General features: G+C 37.5%; 1 protein-coding gene across 1 annotated transcript in view; it reads right to left on the reverse strand.

The window, feature by feature from the left end:
* Nucleotides 1-4,238, reverse strand: part of Colec10 (collectin subfamily member 10) — a 48,673-nt gene extending 44,435 nt beyond the window's left edge. The window contains exon 1 of the mRNA XM_027431410.2: nucleotides 4,091-4,238. Within this exon, the coding sequence (XP_027287211.1) occupies nucleotides 4,091-4,238 (148 nt within the window). The remainder of the gene's footprint in view (nucleotides 1-4,090) is intronic.
* Between the last annotated feature and the right edge of the window lie 18,902 nt (nucleotides 4,239-23,140).

Consider the following 23,140-nt stretch of genomic DNA (forward strand, 5'->3'; position numbering starts at 1 on the left):
TGGCTAATGGATTTTTCTGGGCATGAGCTTATTCCTCCCAGCAGGGGTGATCTCCACCAGTCTTCCCTCACAGCAGGAAGTCTCTTACTAAAAAGGATCAGCGGTGGCACACATCCCTGCCCCTTTGTTCTCTGATGTGTGCCCTCATCTCTCTATCAATGGGTTCTCCAGGATCAACGGAGGTTTTGAGTAAAACCCAAAGCAGCTAATTTCCTGCCCTATTCAATACTATGTCACCCTCACCAGGGCTTTGAGGGCCCTTCTGGCTAGCTAAAGCATTCAACAAGCTGACTGGAGCAGAGAATAGAAATGGAACTGCATTGAACACAAGTCCAACCTTCCCTTTCCAGTTCAGTGGCACTGGACTTCCAATTCTTCATATGGCCAATGGGAATTACATATCTTTTGCAAAGTTTATTGAGATAATAAAGTACATCATGGTGGCAAAGTACTTACATAGCTACATAAAACATGTGTTAGCCTAGAGTTAAATAGTGCTTACTTCCAAATAAATGTTAATTATTAGGAGGACATATGCATCACTTTAGCATACTTTAGTGTCCAATACAACCAATGGGCTGAGATGCCAAAAGTTCAATGTCCTGAGATAATGAACAACCAGTTATTATCACCAGAAGGCACCTGTGGCTGTATTTGTAAGTATACTATATGCCTAATGCAAACTAGTGTATGTCTTAGAATAACTGGACCTGGACACGAGGGTAAGAGGCCAATTTCAAGACTAAGTGCAGCTCCAATTGAGCTTGAGAACTTCACTTGACCTATCTAAGGTTATTTTCTCGTGCGTATGCTTTTGATATTAATAATAGATATGGATGCTGTGAAAAGTAAACAAGATGATCCATTCAAAAATTTCTTGCAGTTTGCCAAGCATCCTTCAAATACATCTGACAGATATTAAGTCTTTAATTTTTTCTCATCCGTGTTATTTTCAGCAAAAACCACCAGAGGTCAGAATTTCACATGAATTGCTGAAAGAAGCCACCATGGTAGGGCTAAAAATCAAAAAGGAACCTTTCCTGCTAAACAGTCTAAAACAAACACGTCAAGGACAGAAAGAAATATAATGGGGACTTCCAGCAAAGATCTCTTTAGTAACTAGAACGTATAACTTCAGAATTGTTACTTAGTGCAGTTGATAAGCAGGCAAAAGAAAGAGAAGCAAAATTTGTTAAACATGCATTAATGAGACCTGTACACGATTAGTTTATAGTGATCATTTCATAAAATTTCATTTAAAAATAAGAAATATTAATAAAGAATGGGATGTCTATTTTTCAAATAAAGAAGCTGAAGCACAAATAGATCAAATAGAACCTAGAGGTCTTCCTCCTTTAGGACGTGCTTTGGAAATGATGTTGAAAAGCATGTCTGTCTATTTAACAGCATATTCTATAACTGGATAGTGTTATTGGCATTTCATCTGCAAGTCTGAATAATTTATTTAGTTCCTGTCCCCCAAATGAATTTAGAGTTGAGTTCCTTCAGTTATCTGTTTCTCAGAGTATCTGGAAATTTCTGAGCAGCATAGTGCTGTTCTGGTAAACACAGAAATGAGATGATTTAACCATAAAGAGAAGTATCTGCTGGTTTGATTGTAGGAGAAAACATACTGCAGAAACAAAACTATAATTTCCCTCTGTAAAATGTCTGTTTGACCATCAACATTTTTTCCTTGTGAGGAGCCCAGTATCTGGGCCTTCCCTCGTTGGCTTTGGGGAGGGGCTGTTGCAATTCTCACAAGGAATGAGATATAGTTTATTCGAAAGAAGGACCCGTGTATTTCTTGTGCATCCACCTCTAATTATCTGCCCAGAACAGAGGAAAGGCAGCAGCAAACATGCTCACATTGCTGCACTGTGAAGGCAGTTCACAGAGATTCAGGTCAACTAGGAGCTAAGCCCCAGAGCTTGAATCCCAAGTTTGCTACTTAGAGACAATCCTAAGATGGGTTCGTTACATTAGCTTCAAACACAAGTTATTAGACGTGGTTTCTGGACTTAGGAAATATTCGGTCCCTTACAGAGTCATAGAATCTCTTTGCTGAGGAGGGAACTTAGAATGCCTTTGGTGCAAAGACTACATGCTTCAGAAGAGGAAAACCATATCTGTATCTTAAGATGAGAAGTTCTGAACCACAGTGTTCCAAAGCACCTCTCTCAGTTGCTCCTTCAAAGTGCACTGGCACCTCTATCCCTCCATATTAGCTTATGATCTGCTTACAGTTCTCCCTGGGCTCTGGAAGAGAGATAAGTTTCAATGGATTGAAACAGTACCTGGATTTCTAGTGAGAAGACTCAAGGTTCCGCACTAGGTGAAGAAATGTTGAAAAATGACGAGAAAAGACTAATGCACACTATGTATAGACTGAAGTGATAAAATGAAATAAAGTGGCCTAATTTAGTGTCTTGTTTTTCCTTATAAAGACTTGCACTTTTTTAAAAAAAGGTTAATTCAGTGTCCACGGGTAGCTGAGGGTGACCCCGATTTTGCAATTCTGCTTCAACCTCCTGAATGCTGTGGCACCTGTCTGACTCTGCAAAGATGGAATATTTGATGACATATTGCATGCAGCCTTTGCAAATCAAGAGTTGACCAATGCTTTTCTCAAGCTCCTCCTGCAGTCTTGCTCTCGTCTGTACAAACGACGTCTTCATCTGCTCTCCAGAATCAGGCCTGAGCCTCAACTCAATACCTTCTCAGAAAACCTATGCAAAACAATTTATCTCTATTGCTCATAACACTCATACATTATTTAGTGTACTGCTGTGCCTAAAACAGGGCCTGATGACAAAAAAAAGCAATGTCCATTAGTTGAGTTGCAAGAGACAAATAGTTGTTGGATGGAATATGTTATGCTTAGGGTATTAAATAAATAGTTTCTTGTGCATCTTATTCCATTGTAAAAGCTGTAGCTGTTTCTTCAAAGAAAAAAAAATAACAGTGTTATTCTCAACTACATTGTGCCAGCTGCACAATTGAGGAAGTCTTCAATATTCGGTCTTCATGATACCACAGGGAAAACACAGTCTCCTTGTACTCTGTGAATAATCCAGTAATGGATTTAAGAGATACTTCATTTCTAACCAAAACTTTCTTTTCTGTACGTTTGCCCTTACGTTATTCATTTATTCACCCAAGAAATTCTTTGGAAGCCCCAAGGTCTCGGTGTAACTCCCTGTGTTTATTTTACGGTATCAAAGGTTAGAAGTTGGATTGCAATCTTGGAGAAAATTAATTCACTGATTAAGAAAAATGCACTTTAAGCAATACAAATTTAAATATCTGACAAGAATTGAGCCATGTTTCTTTTCTTTCTTTTTTTTAATCTTTTTTTTTTGTGCTTAAGATTTTAAGTAGCTATCATTCTTCCACACAGTAGCCTGAGGGGGCATAGCATGAATTACTAATAGGAGAGAGTCGATCTGCACTTTCAGAACAAGAGGGTAGCAGCTGACACCAGGAAACAGACTTATTAAAAACAAAACAACAACAGCAAAACCCAAGCAGTGCTAGAAGCATATTCGGACCTTAAACCTTGATTCTACTTAGGAAACCGAGCAATATTCTACCATTCTCCAATTGAAGGCAGTTGACCTCAGAGATTCCACTTTCAAATAAAGAAATCCTCTTTTATGTACTACTTTTGGTCCTTAATGAAAATGCTATCTTCCTCGCTGGATCTCAGGAGCCCAATAATTACAAAAGACAGACTTCAGAGTAAGTTTTTTTTCAAATCAGTGTGGTGAGGAAAGGGAGGAAGGAGCCCTAGAATAAAGGAAGGTGGGTCAAATCAAAGTTGTTTGAATCCTCATCTCCCTCAAGGTACAATGTGGAGTTTCCCACAGTGCTCAGCGATTGCCATGATTCACATCCCAGGATTCCACCTTTCCCTACCTTCTCTTACCTACCACCAAGGGAAGCCTATAGTCAGTAATTAATAGCCCAGTGATTTCCAAAATAGGAAGACAGAGAGAAACTAGGGAGAGAAGTCACGCAGCAGCTAGGGTGGATTTGGGGGGGGAGAGAGATCATATATATTAGGTGAAATTTGAGGTGTCTTCCTCACCTTTAGGTCCTGGTGAAATTGTGTGTGTGGCACAGACTTCTGCAGCAGGTCGGCTGTCAATATCCAGTCCCAGACTCTGAAACTGCAGGAGAAGTAGCAGCAGCAGGATGAATTGGTTGCTTTGAAGCAGGACCCTGAAGCCACTCATGACTGTGGTTCTTCAGAAGAGGGTCTCCAAGACATGCTAAATGAATAGAGTTATTGTCAAGTCAAACCTGCTACAGAGAAGAAAGGAAGTCACTGCAAAGTGCATTCCAGAAATGGCTGCAAGGATGAGCAGCAGGCATGCCCCTGGTTGTTTATTTTCTCAGGATCCCAAAGGGCCATACATTGTCCAGACTGTTTCTTTTTAAGTGACAAGAGTTTATTGAAAATTATCTCTGAACTAAACAGTGGAATATGCAGGTCACTGGAACCCTCCCCATGAGCAGCGAGAATAGAGATGATTGCTGCTCAGACCTCCAGCTGGCTACTTAGTTTGCACTGAGCTTAAACGCTGCATTCCAGGGCTGTGGAGGAGGTTGTGACCTGAGATTTCTGCACAGTTTGCAAACACCCTGCATGCCTTTGAGCTTCTCACAGTGTGATGCTCCTTACTGAATGTGGCAGTTGACCACAGATGCTCTCAATATTCTCTACGACATAGCTCTTTCCCTTGAGACCAAAAATTACCTTGAGAGTAAGCCCCAAATGAATAAATAACCCGATTTTCTGAAATCGATCTGGTAATAAGTACGAAGGCTATTAAAAATGTCTGTAACTTTGGGCTTGGTAATTGCTCTTCGAGCACGCCCTCTCAAGGAAATAATGTGAAATGAAGACAGCTTTATTTGGAAAATGCGACAAAATGGGAAAGGAGATAATTTGTCTACCCACGTATTAATGGTGGACAAATTTTGGTGAAATAGAAATGTGTGAGAATGATGTTTGTTATAAGTTCTTTACTTAATTGGAGTCTCTGTATTTCTCTAGTATCCCTATTCTCATGCATCTGTCTATTTCACTATGAACAGTCAGGAATTGACTATACACTTATTAGAAAATTAGAATCAGTTATTTACATTAGACTCCTAATATTCTTTTTTTTAAAAAAAATTCCCTGTCTCTGTACCTTCTTTCTCTCTCTCTCTCTCTCTCTCTCTCTCTCTCTCTCTCTCTCTCTGTGTGTGTGTGTGTGTGTGTGTGTGTGTGTCTGTCTGTGTCTGTCTGTGTGTCTGTGTACATGTATGCTGGTATGAACACATGCAAGCATGTGTATGTGTGGAGGTCAAGGGTCAACACAGGTGTCAATTGCTCTCCACCTTATTTTTGAGATGATGTCTCTCACTATACCTGGAACTTGCCAATTTGACTAGGGCAGCTGACCAATAAGCTCGTCAGATCCTCTTATGCCACTGCCTGAGCACTGGAATTACAGGTGTATGCCTCTGTGCCTGGCTTCTTTATATGGATGTTGGGTATGAAAGATAGGTTCCCATGCTTGTATGGCAAGCATTTTATCAACTGACTTATCTCCCTAGACCTGTGCATTCTTTCTTATTGAATTATTATATTGGCAGATATGTTCTCTAGACTTGGATGAAGCTATTTCCAATCCATTGTTCTTCAGTTTGGGAAGTCCTTACAGGAATGAATAAGAGTTAGTTCTTCAGAGACATCATTACAAGTAATGGGCAAACTAAAAAAAAAAAAAAATGTATGTATGCTAATTTCTCAGTAGTGGCATAACAAAGGACCTAAAATTGAGTGCTTAAACACTTAAATCTGTACTGAAATACTTTCTGGGTGAAAGGGAAATAATTACTCTTAGTAACAACAGGTTTATAGAGTGTGTAAACTGTTCAGAAAATATAGAGAAGAGGAAGGAAGGAAACTGATATTGATGGAAGCATCATTATATACAGGGAAGATTGATCTCAATATTACCTCATCGTAGCCTCAGGTCTGCCCTGTGGAACAGATGCTAAGCCATCCATTGCACAGATCAAGCAGTTCAGGCTTAGAAAGGCTAAGCAGTTTGTCTAAAGGCAAGCATTGAAGAAGCCAAATACAGAAGATCAAATGCAAATTATTTCCCCCAATCCTTGCTTTTAAAACACAATTTGCTTTCCACAAAGGTGGATGCTCTCAAGTTTTGAGGATGCGTTGATTTTTCAGTCACTTAGGGTATCCAGGGTGGATGGGGTTATCAGGTTGACAGTGACAGGAAGCTAGTGAGGACAACCACAGTGATGCTAGAAGCCTCAAATTCCACATCTGTCAATCGTAGATACACAGCGGTGAAAAATGACTCAATTTGAGTTGCCATGCAGCACGTAAAGTGAGCTTTGACTTTAAATCTAGTGCTCTTTAGAAATTGATGCCCTTTAAATTATTTAGCCTAATCTGAATCTATTTCACTTCTTTTGTTTCTTTTCAAGGATTTCCAGGAACACAGTGAAAGTAGACTTGTTAAATTTATAGGTAGGGATGCACTGGTTAGCAATCTGAAGGAAAGTATAGTGTCCTTAGTATCTTTGCTTGACATAGTTTATTTCTTATAAATTCAGTGGATACCCTTTATTAAACAGTGTATAAAGTACCTTTCTATATCTATCAATAGAATATTACATCAAAATTTAAGTTGTGCATTATTCACAAATTTCACATATAAAATTATATCTAACAAATATGGTATTGGGGGCACTTTATGTCTTGTTGATGTTATCAACATGAATAACACTGTAATGGGCATCCTTTTCATCTTTGGAGCTAGTCTGTGTCCATTCTTCTTGACCCTTAAGGGAGGCAAATGCATGTAGCTTGTGAATTCATTTAATGTTACAAACTGTAGATAAAAAGAAACATGTAACTTCAGATGTATTATATCATACTCCTCTCTCTCTCTCTCTCTCTCTCTCTCTCTCTCTCTCTCTCTCTCTCTCTCTCATGCCATTTATTTTCAGGGCATTTTTTGGCTTGGAAACCATAGTTTTCTTTCTTTATCACTGATAAAGTGATAGCTTATAACTGTGGTATTCAAAGAGTATTTCCACATACCAGGGAGTACCAAAGATACATATTGCATGTTTCATATGTCCCATCCTTTAGCTGAAAAGGCTGCCCTCAAAATCACCCATGGCTTTAATTTGGAAGACTTGGAAATATATTATTCCTACTAAGTGAATCTGGTAAGGAATTATGTTTGAAGGAAAAACACTTAGGCCTTTTGGGATAAGGAAATACCAGAATGGAGATTATAAGAAGGAAGTTTAGAAAGCAGGTCTTAAATATGGGTGAAATTCAAGAGCTGGTATTTCTTTTGAGGAAACACATGTATAGAGATTGTAGGTCAAAGTAGAACATTGAAGGAGAAGTTCTAGAATATAAATTTTAAGAGAGTCACCACGCAGGGACTAGCATATACACAGAGAAGTAACAACCTGTAATGGAAACCAAAAATCAAGAAAGTTTAGACACATACCACCCATGCCAACCAAATCATAGTAGCATGAGATGATAGCTAAGTACAAACTATGGGATTTAGGATTCAGTAATTTACAAAAATAATTTATGAACGTAATAGACAACTAAGAGGAATGACTGAAACAAAAGGAATGACAGAGTAACACCCTGGGCCCAAAAAATACATTATTCAACACTGATGATATAACAAAACTATTAACAAGAATATTTATCATTATTGAATTTTTGTGATGTGCCTGGCAATGTGATAGCTTAATGAGCCAATGATTTCATGTTTAACATTAATTTTTAAGAAATGTGGTTCAGAACGCAATATGAACAAAGGTGGATGTTTTTGAATGGTTCCCAAGTCTCATGACCTTAAATACGTACCCTCACCACCTGGAAACCAAGGATTATTTCTTCTTAGGATTCTAAGCTGTGTTTAAATAAGAGCACAGTTAAACCTAAAGAGCATGACAAACAAGTCAATGGAATCGTCACTGATTTCTTAACAAGTTTGTTGATGAATAAAAAAATAATACTAGAAAGTATTGACAGATGTTCTCTTGTGACTCATTTAATGCAGCAGGTACACACATGAAAATTACGTGCATGGTACCAACATTATGCAAAAGGCTTATCCAAGCTCCTGGTTTGCCAATAAAAATAGGATGACAGAGCTTTTAAAATAGGAGAATTTTGAAATTGTCAAATTATGTTAAATGTGTTTCCTTTAGCATGCTAAAAATACCTCCTGCTACCCTGGGAGACTTGAACTGGCATTTATAAAACTTCACTTTCAGTTACTCTCCAAACTGAAGCAACTAAGAAATACAAGTCAACACTGGTTTTACTTCAGAACACTGTGTTGAAAAGAGACAATAAGCCCAACAAGTTTATAGCGACAATTTGATTGGAAGATTGTTTAAAGCCAGATCCCCAAAGAGAGGAATCCATGGCTGGCTTTCAAATCTGTCTTCAGAATTCTCTATCTTTTTTTCTTCTATTCCCCAGGACAATACATTTCAGCCTTGGCAGTGCCCAAATATGACATGCCACTAAAATGAATAGCACATGACTTTTCTTTCTTTTATTCTCCTACACAGTTTTAATGGGTTGAGTGTGAGTTGCAGTTTCCTACACATACACCCATATCCTGACCCTGAATCTGTGAATTGGACCTTATCAGGCAGAAGTGTTTTACAGACATAATTTAAGCAAGGCATTTTAAAATGAGATCATGGATTATCTGGATTGGCCTTAAATCCAATGGCAGGAGTTCCTTTAGGAGACACCCAAAGGGAGAGACAAAGACAAGAGTAGAAACACATGTGGAGACAGAGAAACCCTGTCTCGAAAAGCCAAAAGAAAGGAAAGAAAGAAAGAGAGAGAGAGAGAAGGAGAGAGAGAGAAAGAAAGAAAGAAAGAAAGAAAGAGAGAGAGAGAGAGAGAAGAAAGAGAGAGAAGAAAGAGAGAGAAGAAAGAAAGAAAAGAAACACAGGTGAAGACAGAAGCAGGGACCGGAATTAGGCAACCATAAGCTAAGTGATAGCCTTGCATACTCTAGAAGATGTAAAAGGCTGGGTAAGAGTCTTCCCGTGAGCTCAGAGTGATCTCAACCTTGCTGACACCTTGAGCTTAGATCATTGGCTTTAGGAAACATGAGGTAATAAGTTCCTGTTGGTTTAGCCCACCAAGTTTGCACTAATTTGCTACAGCAGTCCTAGGAATCTGAAATGCCATTCTTGTGATTTTCGTACACAGTTACTGGAAGTAACGACACAAAAAAACATTTGCTCAGTGCCTGACAGAGACCTAGAAACATCTGCTCTTGTGCATTTTAATTACCATGCATCCAGCTTAGATGGTATCTGGTGGGAAAACTAAATCCAAGGTATGAAATGAGCTTATCCTAAGGCACAGTGTTTTACCAGCAAAGACAAGAAGGGACAACCACCTCATCTCCACAAGGGGCTTCCTGACAAGATGATAGAATTTGACATTGGAGCTTTGGACTTTTGGCTTTGTTCGTTCTTGTAAACACCTCATTGGATTTGAGTTTTCCCTTGTGGGTTGACTAAATTTGACGCAGTTTGGAAGCAATGGAATTCAGTAGAATGGCTTTTATGGTGCATATTTAGATGACAGTGTGAAACTATACCCATCATTATTTTACTTTTCACATTGCAAATTAAATATGAAGTCATAATTTAGAAACTCAAATGGTGTTAGCAGACTCATAAAGTAAAAACAGAAGCTTATTGCTCCTTGCTTTCCATTCCTGATTATTGTTCTCACAAGGAAGCTGCTATAACAATGTTAGTGCTCACCCATTTATCCCCTCTGTATTTTAAATAACAAATAGATAATTATGATATTTTTAAAATGTAGATACTTATTGGCTTCTTAATATGGAATATAGAAAATTCTTTTTCTCTCTTACTCTCCATCTGCCCTGTACATATTTCTGCTGATTTTATCTTTGTAACTTAATAACAGTATAAATTTGAAACAATATTCAATGTCTATGTTATGATAGCACCACAAAAATTACTCACAGTCAAGTCACAAAATGCATTATAATTGCATTTTGTTTCTTGTACTATTTTTTCTGGAGTTTAATGATTGTGTTATTTTCTTTTGCATGGATTTCTATGTACCAGTTCTAATATACAAACAAATTCTTTGAGATTTATCACTTCCACAGAAATGTAAAATGTTCAATTAGTTTTTACTGTTCTTCTTAGATATATCTCTTCTGGTATCCTTCAGCTTATTGCTTTATTTAGGCTGGTATGCTTGTTACAGAGCAGTTATGCTGAAATTTCTCTTTGTCATTACCTAGGAATTTGTATTATAGTCTTTTTCTGATATCCTCATATTTTCTCTAGGTTTCCTATCTAATTTTTATGCAGTATGCTCTATAACAGTTTGCTGGGACAAAGTGAACTGTAGATTAGATTTGGAGACAATATATTTCTGAAAATATAATAATTCTACCATTATGTCATGTGACAGTTTTGCTGGACATAGAATCCCAGGGTGAAAATAACTTTCCCACTGATGGGTAAAGACATTGCTCTGGTTTTGCAATTCAGAAGTTTAATGTCATTCATGTTCTGGACATTTTGTGGAGAGTTTTCTTTCCTCTTTGAAGATTTTTGAGAGTTTCTTTTTATATTGGATATTCTGTAAAGTTAGCAATATGACCTTGATGTTGGCCTTTGTATTTCCTTCATAAGGTTATCTGCAGTCCATTGAGTCTTGAAATGACTGTTCATCCATGTTACAAATTTTCTTGTGTAATCTTTTGTTTTGTAATTTTCTAGCCTTCTTGTCAGTCATCTCCATATTTATTTTATCTTTATCTCTATATTTTCATAAATATATGGAGCAATTTCAACTGACTCTCTTAACATTTTCAACCTCTGCTTTTTAATTCTTCTGTTGGCAATATCTCTTATATATAATATTGAAACCCTATGAACTAATTGAACATGCACTTCCGATGGCATTTAAAGGATTTAATTCATTTAGTAAATATTTATTGAGTACATGAGCACTTATTACATGTCAGGTATGCTATTTTACTTTTATGTTCTCAATACAGCCTGCTTTTTTTTCCTGTATAAGTGACTGTACACTAAGTTTTATGAGTGCCAGGCAAGCACTCTTTCATTGAACTATACCCTCAGACTTTTTTCTGCCATTTCTTTTTGAGAAATAGTGCTGTTCAGTTTCTTAGGGTAGTCTTGAGCTTATTCTGTAGCTCACACAGACCTTGGATTTGTGATCCTCCTGTTTCAGTATCCTAAACTAATAGGAATGCAAGCTTGTGCCACTCGTGTTGGCTGTTAAGCCTTTGTTTCAGTAATTTGTCACCTTGGCTTTCTATCAACTATAGTCTTCAGAGAAACATTTTTTTTCCTAGATTGGGCCTATTTAGTACACATTTCCTAATTTCTGTTTGTTTTAATTTATGTATTTCTTTCTCCGTTAAAATATCTGATCACTCTACACCACTCCATTCACAGTCTAGAGCAATGACATGACATGAAGAAGCTCTATGTCTACGAATAGACTTAGTTGACTGGATTGTGATGATTAGTCTTAACTGTCGATGCAATCACCTGAGAACAAAGTCGTAGTGAGGGATTTTCTAGCTTAGATTGGCCTGTGGGTATGAATGTAGGGGAATGACTTCATTATGTTTATAAATGCATGGAAAACTAGTCCAACTGTGGCTGGCACCATGCCCTGGGTTTGTGTTGTGTAGAATAGTGAAAAAAAATGAACCGAGTAGTAAGCATGCATGCATTCATTCATTCTGCTTTTGACTGTGGATATGATGTGACTATCTGTTTGAAATTGTTCCTGCTTTAACTTCCATGTTATGATGAACTGTAAACTAGAAGTGTGAGCTAACCCTTTAAGACCCAAGTTTCTATTTAGCAAGCTATTGTATAAACCGACAGAATTGAAACTGGGCATTAACAGACTGAAACTACAGTATTGTAGGGTAATATGATAGTGATGCCCTAACTTATGAGCAAACCATCTATTCTCACCAGTTTTAGATCGCTTAGTATACTCTATTCGTCTCCCCAGTGTGATATACAAATCTCCATAAGTTTATTTGATTATGGGTAGGATTTAGGTCTCTCTAGGTTCATTTTAACTTTCTCTTGGTCTTCTGTGGCTCACCATGACTTCAGTTATCCCCAATGTCCCCTAACCAAACTCTGTCTAGTTCAGTCTCTCTGTATGACAGAACCTCAAGCTCAAGCATACTAAGACTATCTTTCTAGACATCAAGAATGGCCTGGGAAGCCCAGAGCAAAAATTACTTTTAGAGACTTGACTTATTTTCAAATTTAACCCCATTTTGCCAGAAAACTAAATAGCATCTTGTGACTTCAGTACCTGAGCCTTCTGGATTTCTGGTGTGTTGCTAATTTAGATCTTTCTGTTACTCTTGGTGACAGGTAATTTTCATATCTCCTTGGTCTGTTTAGACTTTATTTTCAAAATAACAGTGTCACTTCTCAGTTTCTCTCTCTCCTTTTTGCTTTCTGTCATTGAGGGATGTTTTATTCTATGATGCTATTTTGGGGACATTCTGTAGGGAGCAGGGAATAAACATGTAGATTCAATCTGCCATATGGACACAGATGTTCCAAAATTACTTGGTGATACAATTTGACAGAACTCCTGTGGGAAAGTGTTCTGAAATGAGGTTAAACAACATATTTTCCCCCATAAAAATCAGAACCAGGAAGAACATTCCAACAATGGCTATGTAAAGTGTTCAGAATATTCTTACCACAAACATCCATAACACTACATGACGTTATAAAAACAATCATTCCAGGGCCGTACACATTGGCCAGAGTAGGCACGCTTGTATATATTTATTCTTCCAAAGCTGCCACAGATTTGTGTAAAAACAGTGCTGTTTAAAGTCTTTTTTATAAAGGCAGTCTACTACTGTGAGTATCTCAGTTGGTGAGAACAGCCATCAATGAGCAGAGATGGCCAGAATATACAGCAATTTTGTTGCTGCAGAATAAACCCCATATAAAGTATGGTTTGAAAACACAACAATGGCAGAAATTGTAAAGCAAATTGTAAGGGCAGAAATAAACACACTCACGTTAAAGATCAATTGGTTGTTAATGAAATTCCTCCTGTGATTTGAATGGGAAGTGACCCTAGTCTCATGTTTTTGAGTATCTGGTCCCCAGTTGGTGATGCTATTTTGGGAGATTATGGGTTTGGTCGGATGGGAGGCATTGCTAGAGAATGGGCAACACTGGGGATAGGTCTATGAAGGTTATAGACCGAGTTTACCTCAGCCCAGGCATTTTGCTCCTTCTCTGCCAATGTCAAATGATAGGTCCCATTACCAGTGGCCAAGCTGCTCTAGCCATGACATTGCCCATCATGACAAAGTGAATCCAAAGCAAACACTCTTTCCCTGCAGGTAGTTGTGTAAGATATTTGGTCATCGTAACTTAAACGTAACTAAAGTAATAACAAATAAATTCAATCGAGTAAATAACAGTCTTGTTAACAATTGGTACTGGAAATTATCCACAGTTAAATAAATAAGTTGTTACAGTTAAATAAACTTAGAACTATATCTTACATATGCAGAAAATATACTCAAAATTATAGAATAAAACACAAGAACATCTTTATGATCTTTACTTAGGTAGAAACTTCTACTACACAAAATCCCAATTCATGAAAATCTACAAATTATACTGCATCAAAACTAGAAGCATTAGGGACTGGAGAGATGTACTTGCTGTTCTAGCAGAAGACCTGAGTTTGGTTCTAAGAACCTATACTGGGTAGTCTGAACTGCCTATAACTCCAGTTTCTGGAGATCCAATGCCCTCTTCTGGCCCCTGCACGCATCTGCATGCATGTGGTCCATATATATACATACATTAAGCAAACATACATACACATAAGATGAATATTTAGAAATCAGAAACATTATTATATAAAAATACTACTTAAACATGAACAGACAAGACACAGATTGAAAGAAAATACTTGCAAATCATATAACTATTAGAGAACTTGTATCCAACTACATAAAGAAACTATTTACAAATTATATAGTCAATAAAGGACTTGTACCCAACTAAATAGTAATTCATATGACCAACTCAAAATCAGCAAAATATCTGTACAGACATATCAACAAAAATAAATAGCCAACATATACATAAACGTGTATAACATATCCATTCATTAAATTCCAAAGAAGCATTATTATAAATAGACCAAAGTTTACAACATCAAAATTAATCTGATCTTATTCAGTGTTGGGCAGTACAGTAAGGTGACCTGAAGTAATCATTGATTGACTGTTGTATGGTGATAGAGTTCCTTTGTAAATTAATTTGTTACCTTACTGGGGAAGTTAAATATAAACTTTACACACTGATCCAAGCAATCCAACTCCTAATAATCTAATTAAGAGAAAGAAATTCTTGTAGATGAAGGTTACTGATAACATTGTTAATAATAATAGTAATAAACTTTCGAGGATTCATCAAACAGTGAGTAGATTAGAAAAAAAAACATGTAATTTCTTTCTGGTAGAATGTGAATTAACAGTTATGTAAGCCGGTTAGTAATGAATACAAACATAGATGATATCTCTCCAAACTGTGCTAAGTAAAAAATAATACCACAAGTACACATTATATAATTACTTTAAAGATGAAATTTATTTTAAAAGAAAGCATGTATGATTGCTTAGAACCTAAAAAGGGAGCAGGAGCTGACTGACTAACACAACTTTTATAAAACTGGATTACAGCAATGCATACATGACAACATAAATGTGCTAAAATCAAATTTCAGGGAGAAAATCAGTTAATTGTAAAATATATAATTCATACCACCATAAAATGTAAAATAACTGCCAAGAAAAATTGCATTTAATGCTCTTAGAATGATTATGAGCTTCAAGTAGTATTTATTAGCCCAGGATCAGTCAATTAGACAAATCTCTACTTTTATGAAATGTCCTTATAAAGTCACTAAGTCAGAAAACTTGAATTTGTTTTCAGGTCTCTAAGACCTGATTTAGTATACCCAAAACTTTTCTATAAGGAATTTTTCAGCCAAGTTAATTGATATAAAATAGATAAAAGACAAACATTAACATGGACACACATTACAAAGTTTGTGATTTATATATAATTATGACATTAATTACAAATTAATTATATTAATGATCACAAGAATCTAAACCAGATTTATTTACAAAGGGATCAATATCTTCTTCTGATGCTGATGGAGTCAGAGGTAAGTCATTGATTTTCATTATTATTGTACAGTGATTAATTACATAGCAGTATTTTGATGTATATTGGTTAAATTAGCATAGCATTATATGGACACATAATGAGAGTTTGATCTTGAATTATAGTTATTTGTAATGATAATGCCTTCATTCATCCACATAATATTATTTATTAGATACCATGATAAGTTATGTGGATTTTATTTACAACAGTGAATGAAGGAGTCTTTTCTGTTAGAGATTTATCTTCATCTTATTGAGGGCCCAGAGAAAGATGAAAGCAATTGCCATTTGTATGAAGCTTACTCTATGCCAAAATAGTATAATATACAATCTCCTGTAATGCTGAAAATAAATATTAGGCCTGAAGTTGTCATGGAGACCTAGATAGGAGGTACCTTACTTAGGTTTTGTGGCCAGGACACATTTCCTATGGGTTTGTGGAAGTCCAGTTGGAGTTTGCTGGTATGATGGAGGGAATAAAGGGAAGCTATTCCACAGAGATGAAAAGAACATGTGGTGTTTTAGTTGAGGAATAGGAAGAGATGGTGGGGGAACTGGAGATAGTCCATCAAAGCTAGAGTTGAGAATTTGATAGGGTCAATGGGGTCCAAGATCCAGGGAAGTTTACATGGAGGCCCCTGAACATGACGATAATGACTCTGAATATCTTAAGAGAAATGGGAACCTGTGCAAGGTTTTAAGAAAAGGATATCATTCAGGGAAATGCAAATCAAAACAACTCCAAGATACCATCTAAAACCAATCTGAATGGTGTCGATCAAAAACACCGATGACAGCTTATGCTGGAGAGGATGTGGAGATAGAGAAACACTCCTCCACTGCTGGTGGGAGTGCAAACTTGTGGAACAGACTCTGTGGAAATTAGTAGGGCAATATCTCAGAAGATTAGAAATCGATCTACCTCAAGAAACCGCAATACCATTTGGGGGCATATACTCAAAGGAGGCACACACACACACCACAAGGACATTTGCTCAACTATGTTCATAGCAGTGTTATTTATAATTGCCAGAACTTGGAAACAACCTAGATGCCATGCAACCGAAAAATGGATAAAGAAAATTTGGTACATTTTCACAATGGAGTACTATTGAGTGGCAAGAAACAATGACATCTTTAAATTTGCAAGCAAATGGACAGAACTAGAAAAAAAATCCTGAGTGAGGTAACCTAGATTCAGAAAGACAAATACAGTATGTACTCACTCATAAGTGGATACCAGACATAAAGCAAGAGATACACAGCCTACAATACACAACACCAGAGAAGCTAGAACCCTCTTCCAGAAACAGATGGAAGCAGATCTATAACTAACCATTGGGCTGATCTCCCATAGTACAACCAACGTGAAGAATGAATATTAATATGAACAAAGGAGTCAAGACCATGATGGGGAAACTCACAGAATCAGCTGACACAAGTTAGTGAGAGATCACTGACCCACACTGTCAACTGGGGAACAGGCATAGGACTGAACTAGGACCCCTCAACACAGGTACAGTGGTGTAGCTGGGGAAGTATATGAAGCCACTGTCAGTGAGACCCAGATCTAACTGTAATGCATAAACTGTCTTTGTGGAACCTATTCTCTATGGAGAAATACCTTTCTCAGCCTAGACATGGTGTGGGATGCACCTTGGTCCTGCCACAATGAGGTGATTGGACAGACTTAGTTGACATCCTAGGGAAGGCTTTACCCTCTCTGAGGAGCAGATGGGACAGGGAGAGGAGAAGGAGGGGAAAGTGGGAGGAGAGGAGAGAGGAGGAACTGGAATTAGAATGTAAAAAAGAAAAGAAAAGGATGCCACCATTCTCAGTGAGACAAAGACTGAAAGACGAATCAGAAAAACTTCACTGTCTTCCTGAAAAGAAACCAGAAAGAGGTGTGGAGTTGTAGCTTGTTGTAGAGCAATTGTTTCCTATATCCAAAGCCACCAGTTTTGGTCTCTAGCAACATGAAGAAAGAAAGAAAAGAAACTCACCAACTATACCTAGGCGGATTAATGGAATTAGAGATGTTTTATTTGCTTATGTTTTGGTATTGTTCACCTTTACCCCCATTTTTATTAGTTCTATGAGAATTCTGGGTAATGCATTTTGATAATACTCACCTCCAATGACAGTTCCTTCTAAATCTATCCCCATTTCTCTATCCACTCAATGTTGTGTCCTCTTTCCTTTTGTTGTTCCAAGTAGACGTGTGGTATGTGATTCCCGTATACTATGGGGTATGTGGCCTTCCACTGGAGCACAGTCAAATTACTAGGCGCCATGCCCTGAAGAAAACCAGCTCGCCCCTTTCTAGCAGCTCCCAACAGCCCCTTGCTAGGGGTGGAACTGGGACTTTATGACCACCTCACCTCTCCATTATGTCTACTTAAGCTTGTGCAGGTCACAAGAACATGCTGTCTGTCACAAATGCTTTGAATTTGCTTGTGCAGTTGCCCTACTGTGTTTGGGAAGTTTGGTTTGCTTGTCACGCTTGGCTCTTCAAATCTTTCCACCGCTTTTTACGGTTGATCGCTGAGTCTCAAGAGGAGAGGGTATGAGATAGGTGTCCCATTTAGGGTGACACATCCCACAGTCCACCATTCTCTGCACTTTTAGCAGCTGTGGGTCTGTGTATGGATCATCGTCTCCTGCAAAAGGAAGATTCTCTGATGATGGATGAGATAAGCACTGACTTATGAATTATGAATATTATGATTTATGATTTATGAATATTAGGATAGGACATTAGAAGTTGGTTTGATACCATGCCATTTATCAGAGTAATAGTAGCAGCTTCTTCCCTGGTGCCTTTGACCTCTTTAACTCCAGGTTCCTGGCATGGATAATGTGTTATGTATGGGTCCCAGCTTGTGGGATGGGGCTCAGATCCAATCAGAAAGTGGTTGATGACACCCATACTACCATTGCCCCAGCGTCCTTGTCTTGCCAGGTGGATTATTACCGGAGCTCACGGAGCTCACAGAGCTCACAGCGGAGCGAGACTCATGATGACTTTCATCCTTTTGTAGCACACATAACATGTTCTAGCATAGGAAATCAAGGAATAAAGTCCATATTTCATAACTGGGAAATTCCTTGATGCTTTGGGCAGTATGAAAAGGAAATTGATGCTTTAAAACACGTTTCCACATTTTCAAGGCATTTTTAGTCATTGTACATGGAAACTTCTAAATTGCTTTTTTTCTCTCCAGGACAAAAAGATGATTACATTGAATATGTTGAATAGAAATTATGTTTAACAGCAGATGTGAGACATTATAGGAGCCTGGGCCTAGTTTTCAATTCTGTCACAAAGTTTGCTTTCTTGAATGGTTACTTACTTGTTCAACACATTAGGTTTCCATTTTGCTTGCAAATAGAAAGGTTGAGGCCCATGTTCTCCCTACAGAGAGTAACAACAAAGGTTCATTGTGTTAGACTCAGGACCAATGGGCAAACAAAGGCTAACCGCTAATGAGAATATTTGCCTTTTTGCTAGCTGTACATGGGATCCAGGATGAGTGTCCTCCCAGACAGTAGCTGTTATGCTCTCTTACCCATTGTTTCTGCAAAGCAACAGACAGTGGGACTTCCACACATTCCAGACAGTGTGAGACTGACACACTCTGCTTGATATTCAACACAGTGGAGTAAAGAGGCCATCAGGCAGTTTGTTGAGCTGATAAACTGCAGAGTATAACTGATTCCTGGGAAAATATTTTCTGCCTTAAGGAGATAAATATTTATCTCATCACTTCTTGGAAGCATGCACTTAATAAATGATGTTTCTTTTTCTAATGGTCTGTTTATTTTTTAGAGACTCCACATCACAAATTAGAGTAAGTTCCATTACATATCACTCTCAAAATGTATTTTTATGAAATATTTTCAAGAAGATTGGAATTTACTTATCAAGAAAACATTCTTCAGTTTCTAAGTTCCCACAAATGGCTCAAATTTTGACTTCATAACATGCCAATACACCAGTAGCTTTTGCTCATGTAATTACTTTTTATTTCAAAGAACCCAAAAACTTTCAAGGACATGTTGCAATTTATTTAATACCAAGGAACATATTTTATTTTAAAAAAAATGAGCATTTTGTTACACAAGCCTTTTTTGCTTTCTTTCCAGTTTTGAAGATGGAACCCATAACAGGCAAGTGAGCCCCTCCCTTTTTACTATTTTTTTTTTAACTTTTTTGAAGATAGAATCTTGATTAGCTTCCCCAAACTTGACATAAATTCACTACTCAAGGAGGATTTATACTGGCAATCATCCTGCTTCGGCCCCCTTAGTCAGTGGGATGAGGGTTGACTCGCCAGACCTGGCTACAAAAGTATTTTTAACACATTTTATACATGCCAGTTTCCAAAGCAACAATGTATCCTAAAAAATTGATAGCTAGTGCCTACCAACTCTAACCAAAGACCCTGAGAGGTGCTAGGCAGACCTATATTTTAGGATTATAACACTGAGCTGAGTTCAGTTTGGGTGTTGTGGTCCATTCTTCAAAGGAATCAGATCCATGTTGTCTTGCTAAGCAACAACACACCCGTTGCACAAACATCTTCAGTACTCATCCTTCAAAATCTAAGCATCCCTGCCTGGCCTGTGTGTGAGATCTGTTGAGATGGAGTAGCTTCTCTGGTGACTAATTACATCCACAAGCTGCATCCATGAAATAAATCCTTTCATCTAGATTAATTAGATCTAGACAGAAAGCAAGACTAGATGTCATTTTCTAAGTTCTGCTGGGCACAAGCAATCATACTAGGGGCCTTTGTTTCCATTTTTATTGCCTGCAATTCGGAGAGGCAGGTGTTATCTGCATTTTATATGTGGGGAACTGACTTTACAAGGTGTAGTAACTTCCTGACAGAGACGGGGGAAGGGAAACCCCTGGATGTAGCACTGACGTATATGTTGCATAACACCTGTTCAGAACAATTGCCCACCACCTTCGATGAGGCTCTTCATGCTACAGAGGGTTAATGCATAGGGTGGTCTTGTGTCTTAAGATATCTTTATTGTCCGACCACCAAGCTTGCACATGCCTAAATAAAGCTGTTTTGAACCTTCCCGGTGTAAACATGACTAGTTCAGTGTCCCCTGTCCTGAGGATTGTCAGTCTGGCTGTCAGCCCAGTTGCTTGCTGCTGTCCCTTGCTTCAAACCACTAGCCCAGTGTTTCTCAACCTCCCTAATGCTTTGACCCTTTAATACAGTTCCTCAAGGTTTCGGTGACACCCAACTGTAAAATTATTTTTGTTGCTACTTCATAGCTGTAATTTTGCTACTGTTATGAATTGTAATATAAATATCTGATATGCAGATATTGTTAGGCTACCCCTGTGAAAGGATTGCAACCCTCTGGTTGAGACTTCTGCTCTACTCTCTGTCTTCCTGCTGTTCTTTTTGAATCTCCCAGCAGTTCTCAGGAAGAGCTCACTCTTTGTCTACAGTTTCTCTGGAACATCACCACTGCTAGGAACATTAATGGGACTTGTTTTCATCTTTCACCAAGATGCTGGGGACAGCAGAAAGGGAGATCTCAGAACACATCTAAGTACAAAATACTTAGGTTTTTGACCTTCTCGACTGGCAAGTTCCCAAGCCAGGTGCTCATCATCTCACAAGTTTTCTCTCCCCAGTTTGACTTCAGAATTTTGTCTCTCCTTCACTCCTCTTGATTCTCAGGTGTTTATCTCTTGTGACAAGTCAAAGCAGCTCTGACACGTTCTTTCACGTCACGAAGCTTCAAACTTCCTTCCTTTTGACTTTTATGAAATTTGACTAATAACTACAGATATGAAAACCTCTTACCTTAAGACATAGATTTCACGTTGAATATATCTTCATATTAAAATGTGATGATACCCATATTTTCTCTCCTAAAAGATAGCATGACATACACTCACCATCCAAACCTAAGTGCAGGAGGTGGCACTGTCCGGCTTTGCTGTGTATGGTTGTGCCACTGAGATCTGAGAATTCCATTTGCTCTCCAAAGCACTAGAGACTGGAGCACAATACAGGACATAACAAATTTGAATAACTAATAAAGTCCATAACCAGGGATTGAATTTGGATCATAAGAATTAGGTCAGTAAGAAGAGCTCTGACAGCTTTAAAAAATAGGTGAGTGAAAACTTGGGGTAATCAAAGAGGCTGCCATAATTTTTAATCTTAAAATACTTGTCCTACAGACTGAACTTGCAATTAACTGTTACCCAGTGACACTGTCACTAGCATTAATTGGGTCCTTGTGAGAGGTCAGTAAATACAGACATGTGGCCTGGTTACTATTCTTTAAAATGTAGGCAACATTTGTCGCCCTATAGAAGATATAAATATATAAATATTTGGCAAACAAATATATATATATATATATGTATACATATACACACACATACATGGCACATAAATAATTGGCACAGGGATGTTACAGGCCCACATTAGCTAGTGGTTTCACAATCACCACCCCAGAAAGGTTGTTTATTTTCTGGAGATACTCAGTTGTATCTTTTGATGCTTATTGAACCATATATGAAATCAAATAGTCATATATCCTTCCCACAAGTAAACTGAGGCTCAGAGTGCTTAGGTAACTTGTCGGTATCAGTCAGGGCCCAAAGTACAGATGTGCAATTCAAGTATCAGTATCAGTATCAGTATCAGTATCAGTATCAGTATCAGTCTCTACTAAGATACACTCGGAGCCTCCATTACCGTGTCCTGCCAGTAGCTTCAGAGGATTTATTTATCATTTTCCATGTTGTTCCAACGTCTAAAACAACATGAAAGCTATATAGTAAAGAAGACAGTATGTTAATATTTCCTTATTCAGTTACCCAACAGATGTTCCACACACAACACACACACACACACACACACACACACACACACACACACACACATATATATATATATATTATATATATATATATATATATATTGACATAAAGGAGCTAAGTAACAAAAATACTTTTTTTATTTAGAGAATACTTTATTAGTTTTTAAAATTAAAACCATGTAGATAAGACCTTACATATTTAATACAGTGTGTTACCCCTGTACAAATGGGAAAAAATTAAGTTCAACATTTCTAGACCAATATGGCTCTTAATTTCTGTACAATGGCAACTCAACATGGTAAACTGTGATGCTTTTTTCCAAAGTTGACAACACAGCTAAAGTTTCCAAAAATTCAAATTATATATATATATATATATATATTATATATATATATATATATAAAAGACCAATGATAGCAGTATGTTATGCATCAATAGCAGCAACAGCTTTTCCAGGTTCTGCAGTCATTTAAACAAAATTGTAGAGACATCCAGCACACTCCATTAAAAAAAAAACAAAAAACAAAAAACAAAAAGTAAAAAAACAAAATCCCAGAAAACAGCACAGTTCTGTTACTCTTGTGGTACCTGGTACCATTTTTTTTAAATTAGCTTCTCAATGCTATTATGCTTTTAAATGCTTCTCCATTTACCTGCAAATTTCAAGATTCCATTTTTTTTCTGCTGAGTAGTACTCCATTGTGTAAATGTACCACATTTTCTCTATCCATTCTTCAATTGAGGGGCATCTAGGCTGCTTCCAGTTTCTGGTTACCGCCATTCTGACAGGAGTAAGATGGTATCTCAGAGTTGTTTTGATTTGCATTTCCTTGATGGCTAAGGATGTTGAACACTTTCTTATGTGTCTTTCAGCCATTTTAGATTCCTCTATTGAGAATTGTCC

Source organism: Cricetulus griseus, chromosome 10 (assembly GCF_003668045.3).
Source record: "Cricetulus griseus strain 17A/GY chromosome 10, alternate assembly CriGri-PICRH-1.0, whole genome shotgun sequence".
NCBI lineage: Eukaryota > Metazoa > Chordata > Mammalia > Rodentia > Cricetidae > Cricetulus > Cricetulus griseus.